The sequence below is a fragment of the Nicrophorus vespilloides genome, unplaced genomic scaffold (genome assembly GCF_001412225.1).
Source record: "Nicrophorus vespilloides isolate i.1.1-1 unplaced genomic scaffold, Nicve_v1.0, whole genome shotgun sequence".
NCBI lineage: Eukaryota > Metazoa > Arthropoda > Insecta > Coleoptera > Silphidae > Nicrophorus > Nicrophorus vespilloides.
Window position 1 is genome coordinate 14,559 of NW_017097134.1, and position 15,878 is coordinate 30,436.

The 15,878-nt window shown below is 34.2% G+C and overlaps 1 protein-coding gene and 1 pseudogene across 1 annotated transcript; one reads left to right on the forward strand and one right to left on the reverse strand.

The window, feature by feature from the left end:
* Nucleotides 1-6,007: 6,007 nt before the first annotated feature.
* LOC108559052 (dimodular nonribosomal peptide synthase-like) lies at nt 6,008-14,572 on the forward strand (the record flags this gene model as incomplete). The annotated part of the gene is made up of 3 exons (XM_017916181.1): nt 6,008-6,279; nt 13,964-14,096; nt 14,160-14,572. Coding segments are annotated over exons 2-3 (543 nt in total), but the record flags the coding sequence as incomplete, so codon positions are not given.
* A 2-nt stretch (nt 14,573-14,574) lies between these two features.
* On the reverse strand, nt 14,575-15,873 carry LOC108559053 (annotated as a pseudogene).
* Nucleotides 15,874-15,878: the final 5 nt, after the last annotated feature.

Genomic DNA, 15,878 nt, shown 5'->3' on the forward strand with positions numbered 1-15,878 from the left:
TTTGTCGACGCATTGTGTACGTTACATGCACCGACTTAGTTTCATTAGCCCTAATTCTCCACTTTCTGAACCAATTTTCTATGCTATTCAGACTTCTTTGGAGTATCTGTGAGGCCGTAGTTCGGTTTTGGTGGAATGCTAGAACAACGGTGTCATCAGCAAATGGCGCGTGCTGTGGAGTTGGTAAATCAGCCGTGAATATCAAATAAAGTAAGGGTCCAGAAACATTTCCCTGCGGGACACTAGAGAGGATTGGGCGTAGTGAGGTCACTTTGTCCTGTGCTTGACCTGGAAGTGCCTGCCAGTCAAACACGATTTGAATATGACGTAATATTCATGTGGGAGACACTTTTTAATTTTATATAGCAATCCTCCATGCCATACTCGGTCGGACGCCTGTGAGATGTCGAGGAAAGCGGCAGAGCAGTACCTCTTCTCCTCAAGACTTTTGCCAATCACATCCACCACACAATTCACCTGTTCCAGAGTGCCATGTCGCTCACGAAATCCGAACTGGTGTTCCGGAATGAGATGACTATCCAACAGCCAGGGCTTCAGTCCTCGTAGCAACAGCCTTTCGAACAGTTTAAACAGTACCGGCAGGAGGCTGATGGGTCTATATAAAGATGTCGCGTCCGTTGGTTTTCCAGGTTTGGCGATGAGTATGATTTGGGCTACCTTCCAATGTGATGGAAATATACCGAGTCTCAGGATTGTGTTGAAGATAAGCGTTATTACCCTAATGCCGATACTGCGGAGCTGCCTCAAGACCTCGCCCAGCTACCATCCGGTTGTCGAAGAGGCGACTCTCTCTGTTTCGGTTGTTTCGTATGCTTGGTCGCCTTCCACAGTGAGTGTTCGTTACTTCCAGTAGGAGACAGACTACCATTCACAATGCCGATATCCAGTACGTCGGTTTGTTTGGCCCTGTCAGTTGGGTAGTAGGTTGGTTTACCGGCGGATAGATGCGTGAGGTTTCGCGATTGTATAGCTTTCAGTAACTCTCGACCTTTTGTTGTTGTAAGCCTGAAGCCCCACATGGTATACTTCGTATTGTAGTCTCCAGCAGCAATGAAGCGACTACCCAGAATGTCGAGGAACTCGACAAATTGCTCAAGTTTGTTGTTGTGTTTCGGTGGGCAGTGTATTGAAGATATGGTAATTTCACCTCTCCAATCCTCTACAACGACACTTATTGCCTGCAAGTGCTCTTCCTGAAAGTTCGGCAATGGATAGTGCTTAATGCTGCTTCTTATTATCAGGGCCGTTCCTGCATGTGCAGTACCATCAGGATGATCCGTCGCATATAACGTATAATTTGGGATAATGACATGGCTTTTATCGGTGAATCGAGTTTCAGAAACCAAAATGACATCAAAGTTATGAGTTTTTATAAACCATATGAGCTCTTGTATATGCTGTGTCAAGCCGTTGGCGACCGAGGTTGCTATTTTAAGTTGTTGATAAATCATTTCAGCTTCTTGATAAGTTCAGTGATTAGAGCCAACATAGTATCCATACGTCCTATGAGTTGAAACATCATATCATATAGTTTCTCAGATTGGTTGGATGCGGATGGCTGTACATCATGTACGGGTATAGCTTCGACTTGGTTTTTCGCTGCTTGGGCATATGATTTCCCTGGTGTCGTTGGATTAGCGGGTGTAGTTGCTGGAGTTAACGGAATTTGTTGTTGTTTGGGTCTAGGTGAGGGAAATATCCGCTCTTTGATCTCCTTGTAAACCGTACACCCTTTATAGTTCGTTGGGTGGTTGCCTTCGCACAGTACACATTTTGCTGGTGTCTCTGATGATTTGCTGCACTCAGCTGAAAAATGCTTTTGCCCGCATTTCACGCAGGGCGGTTGCTTGGAAGTTCTTTGTGTGTCCACAGCATTGGCACCGAAGGCACTGCGGTACTTCCCTTCTCTTAATAGGTGCTTCGAATGCAGCAGCAACAGAACATTATATATGTCCTTGTTGTTTTCTGCCTGCTTCAGCTCAACAAAGAACATAGGAAGTTGTTTGCTCGAGTCCTTGCTACTCCTTATATTACTGACATTCCGTACAGTATGGCCAAAAGACTCAATTTCCTCCTTTATGTCCTCGGTATTGCATGAGGAATGCATACTTCTTAATACGACCCTAAAGGAGCGTTCAGTTTTCTTCTGGTAGGAGTGGCATGGGATGTGTTTCTCTTTGATTAGCGCGTTAATAATTTCAAATTCATTGGTACCATTCGCTTGTACCTTCACCTGTTTCTTCCCAACCAATTTGATCGTGTACGCGTTCTTCCCGACAGTATCAAAGTCCTTGATTACTTTATTAATATCGTCCACGTCTGGAATGAAAAACGGCAGTGGCTTTGGTGTAGTTTTAGGTTTTTTAGTATTATTTGGTGTGACTTTCGGCTGGAACTCTTCCGAGGCGTTTGGCAGACTAGCTAAAACAGAGTACAGGTTATTTACCAGTAGTACCGTTGGCTCATTACCGCTATTTTTCTTCTGTTGTTTTTGTTTCTGCTGTTGTTGTTGCTGCTGCTGTGCTTGTTGTTGTTTTTGTAAAAGCAATGAACCTTGTTCGTTAAACAATTCTTGTTGTTGCTTAATTATGTTTTTTAAGCTGGCGATTTTTGCTTTGTATTCCACCAGCTCAGCATGTATTCTGTTTATATCCGTGTTGCTACTGCTGCTTATACGCAACTCTCCGCACTTGCTTTTGCTGGATTTTCCGCGTGTTTGCTTTTTTGTCCCCTGAATTGGAATGTTTATCTCTGTTTTTTCTTAAGTCTCTTCCTTTTTCTCCTGGCTCGGGTGGATCGTGCTCTTCACCGTCCGAAGAACCTTCGTCCACCATTCTGGTTGGCCCTACCAGCACTACTACTGATTGTTTTTCGTCACTATTGTTCTCCGTCACTATTGTTTGTTCACAACTGTACAGTAATACCGACTACCACAAATTAATTAGAAAAACCTAAGACGGAGCACCGAACATACGTCTTATCACTTCAGCGACTGAAACTAACCAAATAAAAACATAATTTTAACATCATTACCAAACGAATCATTATATCACAAACACTGTCTTTTGAGTAAATTCAACGGAAACTTTTCTGAACCTCTTTTTATTTTTGTAAAAGTAGTGCTTGTTTTTTCAGATTTTATTTTTATAAATAATCCAAACAATAAATAATCCAATGATTTAATATCATAGAGAACTATTTTATCAATATTCACAATTGTTTAACTTTTGCTTTAGAAAATGTTATCAAAAATAAGTATATGCAAAAAAAATATAAAGTTTCAATTTATTTCTTTCTTTATTAACAAAAATATATTAAAAATTGTTACAGATTGTTCAATTCTTTTCAAATATAAATTTAACTTTAACGTTAAAATAAAGTGTAATTCTACACTGTATTACATCGTCTTCTGAAACATTGCTTTGTTATATTATTTAAAACTAAACCAATTATAAAAGAGTGAAATACTAGTGAGTACTACGAATTTACAGACAAGTGTATATAAAATTCGAACTGATACTATTTTCTTGCAATTTGGAATGAACAAGCAGAAACAAAAAAAAATGAGATTACACGACTTGCAGTAAATCGAGTTACGTCTGAAGTTTTCAATGATTGCGAAATTCCGTATGGAAATATAGGAATGATCGTAATATTTTTCATTATAATTGAGCAATCAATAAACAGAAATATAGATAACAGAAAATTAAGACATATTATACTGGTGTGCGGTGAATCCGTTATATGAGTGTTTCTTAACCTTTTTGTCGGGTTACTCGAAATATTTGTTTATAGTAGACAATAAATTATACAAAGATTTCGATAATGTCAGGGACCTGGGGGAGCAAAACCGAGATAAAAATGCACGCAACAAGTTAGTAAGGCTGCAATACTTTAAGATGTCTTTATTTATGTTTCACACCACCTTCGACGATTCCACCAAGCAACACAAAACCGAAATTATAGAATGCATGACGATGGACAAAACTGACGCCTCCAGAGATGTGATTCACAGATTCTGCACGTTACTTGGGAATCTGCTGAAAATGTTGTATAATTTACATCAACAATTAAGTGTGTTTAAGGAGATGTTGGAGCCGAGACCTATAGATCCGAGTGTCAGCCCTCTGAAGGAGGTGAAGAAACTGTCAGAGAATGCTGCCCAGATCAAACAATGCTGCAAATTGAAAATCGCAGATTCGAAAAAATTAGTCGAGATGTGCAAGCTGAACAGGAGGATGATGGAGATAACGAGATGAATAACGAGAATATCTTTGGAATGGTGGAGCGCGTCAGAAGTTCTCTCAAGTTTCCGGGCCATCATTCGTCCGACTCGTGAGCCGACATTTTCCTACATGGGGTCGTCAACGATATGACGATGGTAAAGCAGGAAGTGCTAGAATATTGCAAAGAATGTAATAAAAAATGCAAAAAGCATGAAGAAACATTCAAGTAAATTACAACAATGGAGCTCATAAATGGGCAAGACTTTGAACGCAACAATAAGGTTGTCAAGAAGATGGCAGACTATTATAAACATATTTTTATAAGGTGTAAGTACTTCGATAAAAAATTCCAAAGAGTTTTCGAGGACATGGATTAAGCATTGGAGAACGATAAAATAATTAGAAATTAGAATCATATAGAAACTGGAGCACTTATTGGATAGATGATTTACTTCCCGCTCCAAAAAACAGAAATAATTCTTATTACAGTGCTGCTATCAAACACGTCTGTACTGACATTTTTTTTTGTAGAAAGTAATTGAAAAATAATTTTGAAGCTGATCAATCATAGATAAGACAAAGGCGGAATGATATGAGTACTTTGATCTCTCTAACTGAAAATCTTAATAATGCCGTGAAATTTGCAAAAGATAAAATCAGTGAAAGTTTGACCATATATAGCTTCAAGTTCATGATCGAATTAACTACTTCATTTTATACAAATAGTAATGAATCAGTTACTAATAAAAAAACAATAAGAAGCTACCTCAGCAAGTGCTCCATAAAGATTATAAGCGCTCAGGGCGAGAAACCGCTGAGAATAGAGCAACCTGTATACTAGATGGCAAAGACAATCAATATTGTGGACAAATTTTAAATAATGGCAGTAATATAGTTTCATTACTAAGTGATTTTTTTCTTATAAAACCTTCAGATCTGTTTATTTTAATGTGGGTGATTGTGTCTTGGAAAAACTTAGTAATTTTCATAAAAGTAATAATTAATGAGTTATTCCTTCAAGACGAAGTTTGATAAAAATCAGATGTAAATTCTTCATCAATATACAGGTGGACAAGAAATATGTAAAAGAATTTCTGCTATATATGGATTAAAATACAATAAAATTATTTTTAACACACAAAAAGAATGTCTATGTTTTTATACATATTTTTTTATAGATTAAATAGAAATATTTGATATACCTTGAATTGAAATCGATATATCAGAAGTAATAAATTTTATTGAAATTTAGTGAATGTGGTTACCGCAAATCTACCCAAACTCAATTTCGTCGTCTACCTTACATAAAGGCTTAATTTTATAAGCCATCTATGGCCTTCTATATTCATGTTATTACACATTAACTATGATTCTACATTAAACAATGAATTTGAAAAAAAATCGGTGATATTTTGAATTAAAATAAATGCAATACTTTTTTATATCAAAATTTGATTAGAAACATACATTTCAATTATAGTATTTATTTAATTGTATGTATCAAGTGAAACATCGCCTCTTAGAAAATAATATGTATGTCTTGCTATTATTATTATTATTTGGATAGGAGAGAAATGTTCATAGAGTGGAAACATTTACTTCCATAATGGCAGTGTTCACAAGTATGTTTATTAGGCTTAACCACGGATAAGTAACGGTACACTGAAAGAGAGGCAGGATACAAAGGAGAAGCGGAAGAGAAGATAGTAATGAGGCCGGGTAGTATTTCAGTTTATTTATTCGGATTGAGATATATTACAATGTTAATTATTGCCCCTGTAAGCCTTAGCTCTTTCGGCATTAAATGCCGGGTACATATATGTTGCAGCTTATATACTCTAACCTGGTAGTACCCTTATCAGACCTTCCCGGAATACCAGCTGCGGGTTGTAGTGGGGCGCATTGTGAGCACGACAGTACCCCCTTGCTATTAATTTGATCCGTGGAGTGAATGAATTCGGAAGAGTCATCGAATTGAACTCCGAATGATGCCTAGCTTGTCGAAGGATAAGGGTCACTAGCTGAATTATGAGTATGTTTTTTTTCAATTTATATTAAACATTATATAAATTATTGCGTAATGTTAACCTTACTTGGTTTTCTTTTCATCTATCTAAAAAGTTGTCAACGTTTAATTTTTAATAATCAATATTTTGCTGTTACTTCACATTTCCCAAAATTTATTGGAAATTTTCATTTTGAACATTATGTCGTTATGACAATTTGTATTTTGCTTAAAGTGATATCTTTCACATAGGCTGTGAAAGTTTATCTTGTAAATCGGTAAATTTTTAAATTATTTTAAAACATAAGATTTATATTTTTTACATACTTTATAAATCTTTATTAATATATACAAAATCTTTGATATTTTTTTAATAACACCATTAATGTTTGTTAGTGGGGCTTATGAATGTTAAATACCATATTCTTAAATAATTTTATAATACAATTATTTCGGGGAAAGGAAATCAGTTTTGACTATGTGGAGGTTTGCACTTTGTTTCTTTATCTAAGTTTTATGAACCTACCCAAATATTTAAGAATAGAAGTGGGTTTTTTGTGTGTTGACAAAATAGTCACAAACTATTATAATATTTTATTATCTTCCTTATATCAAATAATATAGTATATACGAAACAACAAAATAAATTGGTTAATGGAAATAAACCACTTAGGAAAATTAATAATAAACGTTTGCCGTTTCCTCCAAATTTTATACTTAAGATATTTTTGTTGTATTTTATTTTGCAAATACTTCGGTCGATACAAAAGCGTATCATAATTGTAAGTAATACATTTCTTCGCTAGCAGAAGTTTAAATATATATATAATTTAATACAATGTATTGTTATTTGCTTTATTTGGACAAATATACTTTTATGGCCAATAAAAAATGTAACTAATCTACTTAAATATGTTTTTACAGGACAAATTAATTCCTGAAAATTATGTGTAAAAACAGAATAATTAATACGATAATACATAAAAATAAGTCTATAAAATAGAAAATTCGAAACGCACTCATCGTTTGTTGTAGCCTGTGCATTTTGTTAGGCATATTCACAGGTGGTGCCTATATTACCAGTTTTATCATTACATATTATTACAGAAATTATGGGTAAATTATGACAAGAAATACTGTCATAATTTTCTTAATTTTTAAATTCATTAGAAATGAAGTACAAACAATTAAAATTTCTACTTTTTCACAAAAGAGACTTTTCTTATGTAACGTCTTTTATTATACACTCAAATTTTAACAACTCTGAGTGATAACACATTTCTATTCTTAAATATAACTAGATCTGAATATTTTTAAATCAATTCAACTAGATAGAAGTCACAAGTTATCGGAGAAATAAATTTATTTTTAAATGAACGCTGTGCGACGTTAAAATTGGCTTCTTTACAGTAAAATAATATCTTCTAATGATTTCTATGAAATTTTATTTTGATGAAAGTTTATTATTCAGAATTATTACTCTACATTATTTCAAAATAAATTCAATGATTCGGAAGTTGTACAACTGTTTGATAAAAATTGCGTACATATTAACATACATTAGGCTATATCAGAGGTTTCTTGTGAAATTGAAAAAGTTGACTTTTGAAAAACGATTAAACATTTAACTACATAACTTCTCAAATCTCGGAATACGGATACCATCATTTCCTGTCCCACGTTAATTTTCGAACGTACTCTTTATTACCGCGACCACCGAAAACCCAGCTTTGCGTAAATAGGACGTTGTAAATGGAATTAATATTCGTAGAGATTTACCACTGAGAACGGGATATTCTTCTTTTACTGATATCCAAAAATCATAAAGTTCTATGCTACCGAATTTTGTTTCCAATATATTGTCGCAAGATAACACAATAAGAGATTCTTCTTCTAAAGTGTTGTGTCCAACCATTATTATTTTAATTGTTATTATTAGCATAGTGTATTAACGAACTAGGGATATCCACGGCGTCTCTTAATCGCATTATTATATAAATATAAACATTAGCATAAAGGAATATCTACCGTGATTCCAGTTCGATACACTTTAATATAAACAAAAGGGACCAAGCGTAAACATTCCTATCGATACTCCTATACCTTTATTCCGAATTCAAGCCCTTATTATAAACACGTAATGATCGTTACATATACAATCGTAATCGATCATCTTATTCATATAAACAAATGCATAGAAATTTGTCCCTTATAATAAACAAAACCACCGAGGCCGATTCCCGTGGGAACGCTTAGTCATCAATATAATCAAACCCAACTCCCACCCCGTATTAATAAGAATTAACTTTTTAAGTAATATAAGTATTTTAAAATTAGTCTCAGTAAAACCTTCAAAGACAGATACAGTCTTAGTCAACCTATCGATTAAACTACCTTGTCTTGGAAAGAAGAGTACCAATTATAATAAACTTGTTTTAAACCAATTGAATTATTTAATTCCCAACTACTGAGACTCCACAACGACAACACCAGACAATATTCCACTGTGTCCAGAATTCCATCCCTGGGACACGACAAAAGAAGAGAATTCAGATGAACCTTTGGCACTAAATGAGCCTTGATTCCATGTGAATTTGTCGATATTTTCAGCTTAAAAGTATTTTTCGAACCATTTAATAAGCTGTGATAGATAATCTTCAAACACACATTTAATATTGTGAGACAAAACAACTTTATTGGAAATTACAAGCTGGTGCTATAATTGAAAACAACCATTAATACCATTTTCATTATTATTTCTTTTCCATTGCTGTATTTTTTTCTGAAAGTTGAAATGTTTTCTGTTAATTTTAAAATATTCATATTACGTCATTGCAGTGTGATATTCAACGCATTCAACTTTTCAAAAAATCCATTTCAACAGAGTATGTGGAATACTCGTTTTTTTCCTCTTCAAGGAAAGTGTATATTTCTTCATATAGATTTGGTTGAGGATACAATACCAACATTTAGTAGTAGATACCAAGATAGACATACTAATGTTCTGAGTATTGGCCTACTCGACAACAGTGAAACCACAAACAGGCCGAAGCGTTGCAAACCACTAGATTTAGTATATAGATTTAAGTAATTATTAATATTTAAAATCCACCGCGAAAGATTATTCATTGAATGTCAACGGTGATCTTAAATTTACTCAATATTCACATTGATGAACAGATTGTGAATAAAATTATACGACATAAAAAAATAGTGTTTTCTTTAAATGTAGAAAATATTAATGAATTATTGATTTTTTGTAATTTTCTTTTTTAGTCTTATCAAATTAATTGCCTTTTATATTTTTTTTTTTGGAAAATTTACTTTTACCTTCATTATTTTGTACTCATTATTTTTTATCGCGTGTTTTGACGATAGTTTTAATTGTTGAAAGCCATTTTTTTTAATAATGTTAGAAGTAACATGTTAAAGATAAAGTACAAATAAGTATATTAGTACGTATAAATAAGTATAGACCGCGAAAATTTTCATATAAAAACAGCGCATTCAATATACGAAATTGTCTAAAGTATCAAATTATCATATTCACATGGATTGAAAGCCAAAGCACCACCTTTTTGTTACAATGTCTGTTCAATAAATTGTTTGTGAATATGCACTTCAATTGAGTATCGTAATCATATTGAATACCTTTGGACACACGGCCAGCCGCTGCAATTAAGATCTTAGTGGCAGTCCATTCTCAATATGATGTTAACGAGATAGTTCCAATAATGTATTTTATATTATCGCCATAGATGTATTCGCTTTTAAATTTTTGCTATTATGTGCGTAATTGCGGTTTAAACGGCAAATTTTTCAATTTCACACGAACTTCAGGAGTTTTAATTATCTATTTAATAAAATTGCGGACAATATAATAGGTGTAGATATATCAACGCTATTCTGTTTTGGAAATGAAGAAAAACTAATATTAACTTAAAGTGAAATAAACCAATATTTTGACTTGGTGCGCCGTGAAGTTTTTTTTTGATGTATTGAGCACGGCGCTCAAAAAGATTGGGGTACCCCTGTTGTAGATTATAAGCTACTAAAAAATGGACAGAATGATATACCCATGAAAATATAATCATTGTTCAATATTTCTAAATATAGCATACCAGCATAATTGTAATGCATTGCTATATTGGTAAAAACAAGTTAATTTATTACACTATTGGATTTTAAGCATGTCATTCATATATTCAAACATAAGTAAGACCTTCCTTATCTGCATGGATTTGCTAGTTGCCTAAAAGGCTGATCCGGTAATCCGCTGGTGCATCTTGTATCGTTTGTGAACGTGAAGTATGGATATTAAATTCGTTTGGGCAATGAGCTAGCAGATGAATCGATCATACGAGACTGACACATACATATAATATGACGGGCGTTGACTATCCAGTTTTTAAGTCGTGTTATACCTCGCTAACAGTAGTTAAAATGTTGGAAGAGTGTACAAGGTACAGTACATATCGTGATCTATTTGAGGCATTATTGTTGTTGATCTGAAGGTGAACTGATATTTTTAAGATAATCTGGTAATTTTATATAATATATTTTTATTTATATTAACATATTTAAAACTTTATGACCAAAAGGCTATCAACCTAGGTCATTCCATTCAAAAAATAATCTATCCGCCGCACATAGCACAAATGTGCCCATTGCATTCGCTGAAAATGTCTTTCATTTGGACAAAATATGTTTAACAAAATCATAATTTTCATCGCTGCATTTACTGATCGACTGAATAGTTGCACTGCCTTGAAAACTTTCATCTTTGGTATTTTTTTTCAGGAAATACATGCCTCGCAGTAAGTTTATGCATCAATTTTCTAGATACACCCAATGAAATATGATATAAATTTCAAATCGTTATCTAAAAAAATATTTTTCATACATAGTGATGGAATGAAATATAGGAATTTTGGAAAAGATATAATTTTAAAAACCAAGTTTAGCTTCAGTCACTTGCTACTAATGATAACAAACCGGATAGAGAACCAGAATCATCGACATCCAGCGCTGATTAGCAGCCTAAGCTACCGCCAATCTTCGTACCTAGTGTCATCAGCTTGAGAAGTATAGAAGATTTAGTAGGTAAAAACCAATTTTAAATAATTAGCAACACTACGAAAACATACGCTAAAATAATTAAAAACCTGCATCAAACAAGAGAAGATGAGGAAATTAAAGAAGCCTGCAAATACAAGGACATAAAATAGTATATATTCCCAACGTGAAACACCGAGTGCTATAAAAACCACGAGAACCAGAGGAAGAACTTATGAAAACGGTAAGCAAATATAACTTTGATTATCTGTCAACAGGTGAACCAACGCACTGGCCAACTAATAGAAGAAAAATTGCAGATTTAGTAGATGCCTGTATAACACTCCCCTCGAAATCAACATGCCATTAGTGAAAACGAGAAGTATATTGCAAAACTGAAGAAATCACCAGGATCACTGGAAAAGTACTGAAAGGACTCCTACCAAAAGGAGTTAAACTAATAACAACTATATTTAACGTGATATTACGTCTGGGTACATATCCTGTTTAATGTAAAGTAGCTTAGCTCATAGTAATTCCCAAACTTAGAAAACCAGCACAAGATGTATCATAGTACAGAACAATCAGTCTACTACCAATTATATCTAAAGTTTTCGAAAAGTTATTACTACAATATATGAGCCCAAAAAAACAAAATATTCCCGCAACATCATTTTGCTTTTCGCAAGGAGCATTCCAATGTGTTTCTGTAGTAAATGAAATTATATTAATTTACACAGATGGATACTGTTTAGGGGAAACTCAACTCATTCATTACATTTCTACTGCTATCAAATTTGCTTACTGTTCTTCTATAGAATGATTGTAAATAAAAGTAGATGTTACACATGAAAAAAGTTTCGCTTCCCAACAAAATTACTGCATATCAGAAATCAACCTATCCATCTAGGACTGAGCGCTCTTCTCCGGCCCCATCATTCTTGGCAATCATTGCCTCCGTGGACCTGGACATTACGGATAAAGAGATGTCTAACCACTTAAAAACATCTAACTTTATACATAGATATTAAAAAAGATTCAATAATCTTAATAAATGCATTGATTGTAGATATGTACGACGATCAATGATATTAAGTAAAAGAACTATTGGAACGAAATTATAAAAAACTATAAAAATATAAAAAAAAACATTAAAACCCGTTGGTGGACCTGTTGACTTTTTTCGCATGTGTTTCTCACCTTGGCTCACCTTGAGAAGACATTCCGTCCGCATGACTCTTCTGATTATGATACAACAATAGCAAAATTGTTGATAACAAGTACGGGATGTTCTATGTGGTTGATACGCCAGTCTACGTTGGGGATATAGATATCGTTGATGATCAGGTTCTGTGGTAATTTGATTCTTCAATCTAGTTCCTTCCTAAATTTCTTCCAGTTTACCATTTTGTTATTAAGTCCACTTTTTTTGATATCTCTTTTAACCATATAATATTAAGAAACCTTTCAATATAATAGTAAGTTATATTATAGAACTAGAATAATTGAGTTAATTCTATAAAATCATAATAAAATAATAGAAAACTCTCAGAAAAATGTTTTAGTTACCTTTCTAAAAAATAATACATTTTTTCAGAAATAATTAATGATTAATAATTTATCTAAAAGTTGTGAGAGAATTAGTATGAAAATGTATTGAGTTTTAAAGTCTACGTGTTACTAATATTTTTTATAAATATAGTAAATATCAATTGTATGCATGTACACTTTTGCAATCATTTAATTATTTTTTATCGTGTGTTTTCATTATATTTTTTTGACTATAGGAAAAGGCACTAAATATTGTAACTCTCGTTGATCTATATTCATAAGCACAGCCTAACACCATAATAATAATGAATTTTAAGAGTGTATTTCGTGTGTCTAAAGCAGTGTTTTCCACAAACTCAACAATGATGTAAAAATAACGATCTAGGAAAAATGTAATCAATCAAATATTTATTTTATTAAAAAAAACATACGTTACTGCATTTTTATCATTCATTGAAAAAGCCTTTTTTTAATTCTTAATTTGAACATGGGTAATATGGTATATAATTTAACGCACGCACCCACTCTATTACGCATTTCATAAATTGTCCCTACTATAAAACTTTCATTTCATTCAAGCTCGAGCAGCAGTTGTAGTGCGACAGTTACCAGCCAATTTGTAAGTTCACTTCGAAATCCCGATGTCCAAAATCCCGACAACCATAATCTAATCCTATTTTTATATAAAAAAACAAAGTTATTATTTAAATTCATGGAATTTAAGGACGATTGTATTGGACTCATTAAAAAAATGTTCCATCTCGTTTATATATTTTAAACTTTCACAGATGAAACTATTGTAATAATAGTTTTAATAGTGATAAAAAAGAATAAGTATATAATTACAAAGCGATTGCATTTTTGTCGTATGAAATGATGATTCACTTTTTGACTAAATTTGAATATTTGAAAAAGAAATAAGATATAAGATAATTATTACGTTTGTGAATAATTCATAGATGATGGAATAAGTTTTATCTGAAATAAAAGCATCAGATAAACATCAGATTCTTTTTTGTTTCAACAATTAATTAGTGCGTCTAAAGTGAAATCGTAATGTGAGAGAAAATACTGATTAACTTTTATTTTTCTGTTTCTACTAAAGAAAATGGAATCGATTTCTCATCTTTCGATACTGAAGGGCCCGATCAGATCGCTGAAATCTGAGCTAAACTTGTGCAGATTGTTCGAGGAGGTAGTAGTCGGCAGTGCGGAAGAATTGGCGTTGATTTTCGAAGGTATATATTAACTGTAAGTTATGTTGACTTTGCCTAATGAATATGTTGATATTTTGCATTTAGATCGCGGGGCAGTCAAGACGACCAGTTACCATGACTTGAATGCAACTGCAAATCGAATTGCTCGCTTGATTAAAGCCACCATCGTGGAGAAGTCGATTCCACGCAATGCAGATGGAGATTACATAGTGGCAATTTGCATGCAGCCGAGCGATAAATTAATCTCAGTACTTCAGGCAGTTTGGAAAGCTGGTGCTGCCTACTTGCCTCTGGATCCGACCTTCCCTGCTTCGCGCATCGAGCACATCCTTCGGGAATCCAAGCCGGCTCTGGTGATCTACGAGAATGAGGACAAGAGTTTTGGTACGGTCTCCAAGTTCTCTGTGAAGGAACTGTTCTATTTATCACATGAGTATGATTCTGGAAATCTCGAGGATCGTTTGAGTTCAAAAAAAGATGATTTAGCCATCGTTCTATACACCTCAGGAAGCACGGGAGTGCCGAAGGCCTTCGTTACGCCTGAGTAATCAATTTCAGCCTCGAAGTGGGAGTCATCTGATGAAAGAAATATAAATTAGTTATGTTAATTGTCTCGTTGTTTGAGCACTTGCCATTATTATTGGTATATTCATAGCCTTTTAACAAGGATTGTCTGTCAATTTTTCCGTTGACCAAGAGCGGAATTGATTCCATTTGGATTACTTGCGGTACCATGTAACTTGTTAAAACTTCTTTCAGCATGGATTCGATTTGGTTCTCGCTCATCGAAGCCTCCGTGGTGACGAAAGCTAATAAAGCTTGCTTCATTTCACCAGGTTTGTAGCATAGAGCCACGCATTTATCAACGCCCTCGATGGATGACACGGCTTTTTCCACTTCGGATAGATCCACTCGATGGCCTCTGATCTTCACCTGCGAATCAGTTCTTCCTTCATACTGAAGACAGCCATTCTCGACGCGCGCAAAATCTCCTGTGCGAACAACCTCGAAAACATCGGATCGATTGCCAATGGATTATCAATAAACTTCTCCGGGTCTCTGCCGTTTACATAACCTGCGGCTAAATTATAGCCAGATACGAAAAGCTCACCCACGTCCCCGGCTGTTACTGGCCTATAATCCCTATCTAACAGGTAGAGGATGGTATTGTCTACCGGCCCACCTATTGGCACCTTGGTCTCGTGCTTCAGCTGACTCCTGCTTCCAATAACGTGAAAAGAAACGTCACCCATAATCTCAGTGCTTCCGTAAAAGTTGCACAGCTTGTGCTCAGAATTTTCGGGGAAGTACTTAAAAAAATCTTCTGCCAAAGATACCAGAGGGTTTCACCAGAACACACCCAATCTTGAGATTGCTCAAAGCATTTTTATCCTTCTATAATTGATTGAATTTAATATAATTCAATTTTTAAAATCACTATAATAATTACCTTTAACTCGAGGAACATGAGCAATGATCTTAAAAGGGTTGGGACTAAGACCAGGCGTTCGATCTAAAATTAACAAATTTTAGTTTAATATTTATAGTTTAAGTATTAATAGTTTGATTAAGTACTTGATATTTTTCCAATAAGGCGACCATTTCTTCAGGATCCTTGGTGGTTTTCTTTCTTCACCACCAAAATAGATAGACCGTTGAGGAGCGGGCCCCATATTTCGGATACGCTGTCGACGAAGGTTAAGGCCGTCTTGAAGATGCCCACTTGTTCAGTTCTGCTATATGGGAAGGCCTTGAACTGCCATTGAAGTCTGTTAAGGAGCACGTTGTGTGGAAGACGAACGC